Below are 10,938 nucleotides of genomic sequence, written 5' to 3' on the forward strand. Positions count from 1 at the left end.
TCTCTGTAAATGAACACACCGTTTATAAATATCATTACTCAGAAAAGTAAGAGGACTTTTATTTGAAGTAAATACTTCAGTCAATCACCTCATATATGTTATGATTCTTGTTACTTTAAGTTGTTTAACCAAGACTGAACCAATCATCCTTTCAATAGGAGGAAAAAGGAGCGTGGAAGAAGAAAGAAATCTGTCCTGCACAGAGTGCAGCACTCGAGTCTTGTGTTAGCGTGATCCACACAGATATGTGGTCACAATCGTGAGTTAAGTGTCTTGATATATGGAGATTATTATGCTTTGTTTTATTTTGCTGGCTTATTGGTGTAATTTAAATCCACAATGTCATGCAAGTTCCCTGTTGCCAGGAGAGTGTATAACACTTTGGACAGTAGGGGGCAGCAGCGTGCTAAGGGAACTGGGGTGCACAGCTGCCGTAAATTTTCCATTCTGGCAAGACTGACCAGGCGAACGGCAGCGTGTCTCCTGTGTTCACTTTCTCTCCTGTTTTACAGGATTGTAATCTGGCTACGCGCCCATCATAGTGGGGCCTGTAACATTAGTAATTTATGTGTTCATTGATTCCACTGCTTGAATGCCAGTTTTCCTCCCTAGGTAGATTTTTTTTTATATAATTATTGTTATCATTAATTATCATTGTTACCAGTATTGCTGTGAATTTGGTGGGACTTACACAGTGCCCCCCAAAATATAGCAGAGAACGCCACCTAATGGTGGAGTATAAAAACTGCATGTCAGTTACATGTAGTTGTCTTTTGCAGGAAACCTTTTCATAAATATGTTTAGAAGAAAACAAATGAACAAATTATTGTTTCACTGAACTTGAAATCTAAAACAAAAGCAGTGACATATTCATTTTTGATGCCACAGAAAGACTTTGTAGCTGCTGCAGCAAACTTTACACACTTTGTGGTGTATGTTGTTGCGTGTATATTCCTGGATTTATGATTGTCATTTGGAAAGTGTTGAATGAGCAGGAAATGTGTTCACTCGGTCGCTGGTGTGTCAGCAGGGAGACTGGGTGAGTAAGGGGAGGGTGTTTCTTGTTGACCGCTGTCAATCATCTTGATAAGTGCAAAGCACCTTGGAGTAGCTTCCTTTTGCTCGGGCTTGACTGCAGCATTGATGGATTATTAAACATGCAAATAAATAATTTATGGAGCAGTTCTTGGAAACTGGATCAATTTGTTGGGTTGCTTATGAATCATTAGAGCAGTAGTCCCTAGTTCAGCCTCACGGTGGCTAAATTGGTCACAACAGCAGCATTTTGAAAGAGTTCTCGTATAAACAAAAGAGGTAAAAGAAATTATTCGTTTTTTTACTTCTGTGTCTCGCTTTATTGAAAAGTACAGAATATACGTAAAAATATATTTGTTTTGATGTTTCCAAGCACAAACACTTAAATTTAGACATAAACAAACAAGGAAGCATGTTCAAGAATTTATCCATGTCAAAAAATCACATGAGTGCTGCTCATTGGCTGAGGAAGAATAAAGTAGTCATGGTAAACCAATCACATTATCAACTTAAGATGACATAGAAACGAGATGCTGTGTCTCTATTTTTGTGTTAAAAGTGCGGACTTTAAACTATATTAGGGTTACAAACGGTAAAAACATTGTTTTCTAAGGACAGCGCTGGCAAGCACTCTCTGCATGCAACCAACAAGAAGAAGGAAAGGAAAAGAAAAAACACCGCTTTCCTATTGGTGGAAATATGTACCATGTCGACGAATCAAAAAATGGCAACATGACATTTGGTTGTTTAGGAAGAGGGGAACATTTTAGGAGTGACGGTAGTGAGAGAGAGAGAGATAGAGCAAGTTTTGAGATGTGAGAGATTTGTGACGTTTAGTGTGTTTGGAGTGTGTAACGAACAAGGCACGACAAATAGTTTTTAAAAGTGAAAAGTAGAGGTGAAATCAAAAGTAGTCAAAAACGGGCAATTATACGCAGGACCTCAGAAGGTCAAGCATTTTTTTTTAAGTTATCTTTCCTAGTAATTAGTTACTTTTATAATATTGTAACTCAGTTACTTTTTTGAAGTAGTAACTAGTAATTATAACTAGTTCCTTTATCAAAGTAACTTGCCAAACACTGATTGAGCCTAAATGATGTATCCTGCCCACGAGTGATCAAAAATGCACATGTGAATATGGACTGGTGCACGTTGATACTGTTTTTACTCATTTGGTCAATTTGATCAAAAACAATGATTTTTTTCTGTTTTTGTTGCTATGTGATGAATAAATTTATTGTACAATATAAAGCACCTTGAGGCGACTGATGTTGTGATTTGTTGCTATATAAATAAAATTGAATTGAATTGACAAATAAATAGAAGTAGTAAAAATTAGTGCTGTCAGCGGTAATCTTGTTAAAAGGACTTGACCGCATTGACGCGATGCCTGTTAACTCCGTCAGCGAGTTAACAGGCATCGCGCCCCACAAGTACCAGCAAATTGTTCTTGTTTCGCGGCTCAAGAGTTGGCAGATCGTCTTGTAATCGGAAGGTTGCCGGTTCGAGCCCCGGCTCGGACAGTCTCAGTCGTTGTGTCCTTGGGCAAGACACTTCACCTACGGCCTACTGGTGGTGGTCAGAGGGGCTGATGGCGCGATATGGCAGCCTCGCTTCTGTCAGTGCGCCCCAGGGCAGCTGTGGCTACAACTGTAGCTGCCTCCACCAGTGGTTGACTGACGGGAGACGAGGACCCACGTTAGTAAATGAAAGTCTGAAACTCAAATCTTTGCTACTTGGCAAAAGGTCAACAAAAAGAGATCAAATGATGAAACCAATGCAAACAGACAAAATAGCAAATACAGGGAACAGAAGAGAGAGAGGAAAAGGGCTTACACAATAGTCCAAGGATCAGGCACATGCATGCACGCACGCACACACAAACACACAATGTTTGTGTGTAGCTATCATCCTACACTAATGTTACCAGAAACACTGGAGTGTATTTACCACTTTTACAGCACAAATAACTGAGCATACCAGAATCTGTAATTGGTGGATTAATGGCAGATAGCGAGCTCCATTACTCTCTCGTTAAACCCCTTTAGAGTCTGTGTTTTTCTGAGCTGTTTAATATGTGTAACAGGTAACTTCAGACAACCATCATAAGTGAACATAGTTCATCACCGAATGCACAAATACCACATTGAACTCTAACATCCAGAAACCAGCTGCCTTCAAGCCCTCAGGTTATGTAAGATGGCCTGAGGTGAAGTGAAAAACTGACCTGTCAGAATTTAAAAGTCCTTTTAAAAAATCATGGACGTTACATCAGGGATCATTTGATTGTTATCAGCTCACACTTCCGCTTGTTCAGCTAACCCAGGTAACTTGCTTATCTGTGAAGTCACCATTTATGGTAGATGATATATGTAGATTTTAGACTAGGATTTGCAATCATCAAGTTGTTTTTACTTACTTCAGCATCACAAGGCAACAATGCACAAATGTATGTAATTGCAAAAAGCATACTGTGTGAAATATTACAAGTGGTGGTTAATGAGGAAGGAAGGAAGCAACATTGCACTGTCCTCCACTTTAACAATGTAAATAGTCATCATGTATGTCAAAAATGTGAACACTCACTGGGAAAGGTAGTCTAAGGAGCTTGAAAAGAAAAGTGTCTGGCTTGAAGCTTCTTCAGTTCTAAGGTCAGATGGTGGAGAGTCCCATTAAAGCCCTATGAGAGTGTCCCCCTAAAAGGGACATGAACCTCCTGTTGATCCTCTACCTAATCACACGAGACAAGGTGTGAAAACGGGTGTAGGTCACAATCAGCCAAGGTTTCGGGTGAACCCGCTGTGAAACCTAGCTCTACCCTATCATGTGATTTCCTGAGGTCAAAAGGCCCAGAATGTGAGTGGGCATCCTTCTTGGGGGACACTCCAATAGGGCTTAAATCTGGGACTCTCCACCATTTGACCCTAGAACTGAAGAAGCTTCTCGGATGAGAGCTGAAATGTCTTGAAGCAACTTGAAGAAGTCTAGACGCTTTTCTTTCCAAGCTCCTTAGACTACGATGACCTGAATGACTGAGAACCTTTACAGACATATATGTAATATATGGTAGGTAATAAATGCAACGTGACACAAACACACTGTAACATGTTATTGATCTCTGCTTTCACCCACCTGTTGATTGGTCAGAGTCCAAAATAAGATATTGGTCTGTAGTCAGACACACGTCAGACCTAGACAGACTTAGCAACTTACACTTATGATGGTGAGTAACTTTTTACTTCACAGTAAATGTTGAAACAGGTTTTGAAAATGTAATTAATCTAAACATAAAACTGCAAAACAAGCAGACTGTTCACTTATTGCTGAAGATAATTTAACATTTGATTTCTAAGGAATTTTAGTTTTCAGATTTTACCATAAGTTTGAGTTTCGTGTTTCTTGTGCAGCCTCTGCGTTTAGGGTAAACAGTGGTGGTCAGCTGTTTAATGACTGCAATATAAACTGTTTGCAATAAAATGCATTTCTTTTTTATTAAAGCTGTCATTGCTGCTGGCTCTGTCCCCAGCCAGTCCTCAGGGCACTGTGAAGAAGCACTCAGAGGACAGAAATGGTAAAATGTAACTGGCATTATGAATTTGCAAAAGTGTCCTCATGAGCAGAGATGGGCAGTAACGCGTTACTTGTAATTAATCTAATTACAAGTAACGCGTTACTGCCCAAGTAATGCGTTACTGTAATCAGATTACAGTAACGCGTTACTGTAATCTGATTACTTTTTTCAAGTAACGAGTAATGTAAGGGATTACTATTGCAAAAACAGTAATTAGATTACCGTTACTTTCCCGTAGGAACGCTGCGTTACTGCGTTACTAAAACCGTGATTTTTTGCGAGAATGTCTCATGACAGTGACGTAAGCGAGTGCGACGTTCATGACAACAGCTGTGTGCAGATCAACAATGGATAATATCGAGTGCGGGAGAGAGTATGAGCGTGCAGCGTTTAAAGCGTGGAAGTACTGACCTTATTTTGAGTTTGATTCCGTAAAAAGTGACAAAAGCATTAGTGTCCGTTGTGCGTGGGAAGAAAACTTCTTTTTACAGCGAAAAAACCCCCTAAACTTCTAAGCAAGCAGCGAGTGCCCTACGACGTAATGTGAAACTCACAGAGAAACTCGCGGATTCTTCCACTGACCGCTGCGGCACACCTGCACCAGGGTAAACCTCCGCCTACCCCACTCCTGCTTTACAGGTGAAAATAGAGCAACAGGACTGCTGAGTCTTTGATTTTATTTATTTTCTGCTGTTTTACTTTCATCTATTTGAAAGAGTGAGTGTAAAGACAAAAAAATATTTTATTTTATGTGCTGGAATGTGCAGAAAATAGCTTTAAATGTTAAACAAATTTCTTCCAGTCAGAGAATGTTGCATATAATTTAAGTAGTAATATACCTATAGCTTTTTTGCCCCCCCCCCCCCCCCCACCCCACCCCCACACCCCCCACACCCCTACCCCACACCCCCCTCCCCTATCCCCTCCGCGTCCATGTGCGCGCGAACGGACCTTGCGCGTGAACGGACCTTGCGCGTGAACGGACTTGCGAGTTCAGAGATCATATGTTTACATGTGTTTAATAGCGTTTTATTTAATGAAACCATTACGTGTTTTAATTAAACTCTTTTTTAAAGGATTGTATAGGTCTCGGAGTTCTGTTATTTAGACATAGATGATTTAATTTAACTAGTTTAGGGGTATTTTTCTTTAGGGCTCTGAAACACACAGAGGCTAATAGTTTTTAAACAGAAAGTTTTTCCACCTTCTAAAAACACATATTCACACGCAGCATTTAATTTAACTAGTTTTAGGGGTATTTTGCTTTTTCTTTAGGGCTCTGAAACACACAGAGGCTAATAGTTTTTAAACAGAAAGTTTTTTCCACCTTCTAAAAACACATATTCACACACAGCATTTAATTTAACTAGTTTTTAGGGGTATTTTTCTTTAGGGCTCTGAAACACACAGAGGCTAATAGTTTTTAAACAGAAAGTTTTTTCCACCTTCTAAAAACACATATTCACACACAGCATTTAATTTAACTAGTTTTTAGGGGTATTTTTCTTTAGGGCTCTGAAACACACAGAGGCTAATAGTTTTTAAACAGAAAGTTTTTTTTCCACCTTCTAAAAACACATATTCACACACACAGAGGCTAATAGTTTCAAACAGAATACCACAAACAGCAGGCATTCCTTTAGAAATGGGATTCTTAATTCTGCAACAGTTAGCCCCCCTACAGTCAGCAGAAGAGGTCATCCTTATCAAGAGCATCTCAATTGTACTGCCATAGTTTTCAATACAAATAGTCTCCTTTATCTTATGGCAGAGGGTTGGCTGTGCTAGGTCCATCGGAGCCACTATAGCTTTTATCATGCCATTACACTTTGTACTGACCATCCTCCAAACAGGCATCATCTTTTGTTTACACCTTATCTCTGCATCTCAGAGGGCATCTGAAACAAGCCCCACACCTATATAAAAACACCCTAATCAAACACCCTGTATTTTTCCTCACTACTTTACATTTGGCCTTGAGAGCATTTTACTTTTAATTTAACTAGTTTTTAGGGGTATTTTTCTTTTTCTTTAGGGCTCTGAAACACACAGAGGCTAATAGTTTCAAACAGAATACCACAAACAGTATGCATTCCTTTAGAAATGGGATTCTTAATTCTGCATCAGCTAGACAGAGTGGGGTTACAGTTAGACCCCCTACAGTCAGCAGAAGAGGTCGTCCTTATCAAGAGCATCTCATTTGTACGGCCATAGTTTTCAATACAAACAGTCTCCTTTATCTTATGGCAGAGGTCCGGCGGGGCCAGGTCCATCGGAGCCACCATTACACTTTCACCTTTTATCATGCCATTACACTTTGTACTGGCCATCCTCCAAACATGGCATCACTGTTTTGTTTACACCTTTTATCTCTACATCTCAGAGGTCACCTGAAACAAGCCCCACCTATATAAAAGGCCATAATCAGTCACCCTGTATTTTCCCTCACTACATTACATCGGTCATTGAGAGCATAACACTTCGTTCATCAGCACGGACAACATCCCTAAGAGCGTTCTTTTTAACATGGACAGCGTATATGGTAGGTAAACAATACTATTAACGGATTCTTAAATTTATACAACTGTATATCAAAAAATATTCAAACTGTTTTCTCTTCTAAACAAAAGCCTGATTTTTAGGAACATGGTACACATGGACACCACAAGCGGGACTTACACAAGGTTTGTATTTCTTCTCACACAAAACAGATTGTGCCTCACTGTTTAGAAGCAATCTTACCTGTTTCACACATAGTAACATTTAAATGTGTATTTCTCATTCTTTCTACAGGATCACAAAGCTATATAGGGCAAACAACACCTCTAAAAAACACAAGGTAAATATAGTGTTACACATGTTTTAAATATGTGTGCGTGTGTGTTCTGTTTAAACTTTGTATTAACAGTGCTTATCCCCCGGGTACAGGATCAATAAGTTGTCCAGAAAAACCTACAGAAGCGGAGGAAATAAGACCAAGCCTTACGTTAGGTATGTATACATGTCTCTATACATGACACACAATTTAAAGGAAAAAAGGTTTTAAATATTTACAAACGTTCTAATACACCAGGCCCGAGACAGAGTACACAGCGTGTCAAGAAGCGGGGCCATCCGGAATAACACAGAACAAAGTGTGAGTATAGGCATAAATAAATCAAAAGAGCCAAACACATCCTGTTTTGAAATGATACACCATATATATATATTTCTAACACCCGTTTATCTCCACAGCGATCACACAACCCCTTACCACTACGGACCCCTTGAAGATCCCTTGACGTTTTTGGAATATTTACGTGATATTGAACTCCCAGAACAACAAGAAAAACCACAACCTTTGGGCAACATCGGAGAATCGGAAGAATTCTTCATCACCGGACCGCACACACCAGCGAGTGAGTGTCTGCCTAGTGATTTCAACGATGTTTTCGAGTACAGTCTATCAGATTTCAACATAAATGACATACCCACCACACCAAAATGTCTCAGAAACAACAGCGATTCAGACATAGGTTTTGAAGAAGGAGGCATAACAGACTCACAAATATCGCAGGCATATGATGCATACTTAAATGCAGCAAAACCCTCTACATTTGAACAGAGCCATAGTGCCTCAAAAAATGATATATTATCTTTGATCGAAGCTAAACTTAGTCAACATCAACGAGAAATAGAGGCTAAACTTAACCAGCAACAACAAGCAATACAGCTGAACTTGCAAGAAATACTAGCTAAAGTTAACCAAGATCGAGAAGCAGCACAGGCCAACTTGCAAGAAATAGCACGTGTTCTAACAAGTAGCCACCAGGCAATAAACGAGACCTCGGGTTTATTACGTCTCATTAATACCACCATTCTAAATAGGTGACTTTTAAAATCCACATCATGGACCCACCCTGTAAATTATTCAAGCACAATGACGGTACCTCCGCTAGGGCTAAATGGTTCGACTTTGAGGTTTTTAATCAGGCTGCTGCGCAATTAGTAACCAATTGTCAAGTTTTGCATGCAACACTTAGTAGTCTCGATGCAACCCGCAGTGGTGTGTCTAATGAGCGTCCTCGTCCAACTCATTCTGAACCTATTGCTGATGATGTAACCGAAACACAGACGGAGTTTCCTGTAACCCCGAATGTTACTGTTGTTACTCAGGATACCGATGAATGTGTTATTACTGAGCCTTCTTTCACCCATGCTTATCAGGGGGCTGATGCTACTGTATCTGTTGCTGCTGCTGCTGTTGCTGACGCATCACCACACAACCCCTCAAACAATGGAAATTCCTCAAGTGTTAACCATACACAAACACATGCTGCTGTAGTTGAGCCCATTGTTCAGTCTGGGTCTGGCAGTCACAGTCAGCTTAGCATCAGAGAGATACCTAATTTCAATGCACGAGAGTTGCGTGAGCGCCTTGATTTTAGGGACATAAGTCTTGATGATCCAGAACAAGTGCCAGAAAGAGTTAGAAGCTGCCTAGCTAATGTGATAGATAGAGCAGTGGCTGGATCTCAGCAGGGTTGTGTTCTAAATGTGGTCCTCCGTGGACCTTCGCTGGCTTCTGATGTTCAAGCTGTTTTAAATCCTGATGATCAGTATGACCCCGACCTGTTTCTCGACCAAATAGCACAAGTTATGCAAAGTAACGACGAATCTATCGGTGATGATGAATTAGAGTTTATTGTCACAGTTGCACAAAACAGTAGCGGTGGCGGGGCTCGCTTAAAACTGGCAAACATTCCTTATGATGAGATTCTCTCAAAGAAGGGTAAACATCTGTATACACCAAACAATACGCACAACAATTTGTGCTTCTCCCTTTGCATAGCACATTCATTAAACCCAACAGCCCCAGAGCATGAAAAATATGCTGCTGCTAAACAGTTACATGCTCAAGTAGGTCTACGCGACACACAGACAGTATCATTCTCTGATGTCTGCAAATTTGAGAAACATCTAAACATTAAGATAGTGATCTATTATCACGCAGCAGGGCGTAAACGTCTGCATACTTTTTTCACACATGATGAGCCAAATCCAAACACTGTAATGCTGTACCTACACAATGAACACTATCACCTGATTGAAAAACCCACAGCTTTTCTAGGGGCAGGCTATGTGTGTAATTTTTGTTACAATACATATGAATCACCGCTCTATCACAGCTGTAAACATAGATGCAATGTATGTTTCACACTCTGTCACCACCACAGAGGTCCCACCGTGAAATGCAGTGACTGTAACCGCATCTGCAAATCACAACACTGTTACCAACAACACAAATTACCAGAAATAAAACACAACATGGTCCCATGTGACAATATGAAGCATTGCATGAGCTGTGGTGTCACATATAAAAAATCAAAGAAATCACCACACAGATGTGTCCAGCCTAAATGCGAGCACTGCTGCGAGCCTAAATTAGCCGGGGACTCTGAGCATCAGTGTTTTATACAGCCTGTTGAACAACAGAACCCTTGCGATAAATATATTTTATATGATTTTGAGACAAGGTATCACAACGGTAAACATGAGGCCAACTTTGTGTGTGCGTCTGATCTGAAGGGCAACAAGTTCTCATTTAATACATTAAAATGTGTGGCTGCGTTTGTGCAGCATTACAGACGCCCGAGGTTTCGTGGGTACACATTCATAGCCCATAACGCGTCCGGCTTCGATAATTACATAATTTTGGAGTATTTCGTCAAGCAATGTATAACACCTACCGTCACAATGAGAGGGAGCCGTGTGATTTTGATGCATGACACGGCCTATGACCAGCGGTGGATTGATTCGTTCAGCTTTTTGCCCATGGGTCTTGCCAAAATACCCTCTGCTTTAGGTTTCAAGACCTGCAGAAGGGCCATTTCCCACACAGATTCAACACTAGGGATAATGAGTATTATGTCGGTCCATACCCGGATCCCTCCTTCTATGGTTATGAGAGCATGTCTGAAAGTGGTAAGGCGAGCTTCATGGAATGGTACCAGACCGCCTCACAGAACACCTTTGATTTTCAGGTTGAACTCAGACGCTACTGTGTTAACGATGTTGATGTCCTGCGTAAAGCATGTACCATATATCGTGACACTCTGTTGGGTTGTACACAAGTTGATCCATTCATGCACACTACCCTGGCTGCATTCAGTATGGGTGTGTATAAAACACTGTTTCTGCCTAGAGACACGCTCGCTCTCACATATGATGGTGCATACGTTGAGCAGAATAAGACATTTTCAAACGTCTCTATTGAATGGCTTCAATATGTGTCCCACACCACCAACACAGTGATAAAACACGCTCTCAGAGGAGGCGAACAGAGGGTTGGG

At 40.6% G+C, this 10,938-nt stretch overlaps 1 protein-coding gene across 1 annotated transcript; it reads left to right on the plus strand.

Annotated features, from left to right (window-relative positions):
- Positions 1–6,193: 6,193 nt before the first annotated feature.
- Positions 6,194–10,481, plus strand: LOC109204628 (uncharacterized). Its single transcript, XM_019366136.2, has 6 exons — positions 6,194–7,148; positions 7,249–7,290; positions 7,400–7,445; positions 7,535–7,597; positions 7,680–7,742; positions 7,841–10,481. Exons 1-6 carry the CDS (start codon positions 7,133–7,135, stop codon positions 8,475–8,477), a joined length of 867 nt encoding a protein of 288 aa, XP_019221681.1. The 5' UTR covers positions 6,194–7,132; the 3' UTR covers positions 8,478–10,481.
- Positions 10,482–10,938: the final 457 nt, after the last annotated feature.

This window comes from Oreochromis niloticus, linkage group LG12 (assembly GCF_001858045.2).
Source record: "Oreochromis niloticus isolate F11D_XX linkage group LG12, O_niloticus_UMD_NMBU, whole genome shotgun sequence".
In the NCBI taxonomy this organism is placed as follows: Eukaryota; Metazoa; Chordata; class Actinopteri; order Cichliformes; family Cichlidae; genus Oreochromis; species Oreochromis niloticus.

Coding starts and splice junctions, on each gene's coding strand:
- LOC109204628 (XM_019366136.2), top strand. Junction 7,291..7,399: donor ACAAGCGGGACTTACACAAG/GTTTGTATTTCT, acceptor TTCTTTCTACAG/GATCACAAAGCTATATAGGG. Junction 7,446..7,534: donor ACACCTCTAAAAAACACAAG/GTAAATATAGTG, acceptor CCCCGGGTACAG/GATCAATAAGTTGTCCAGAA.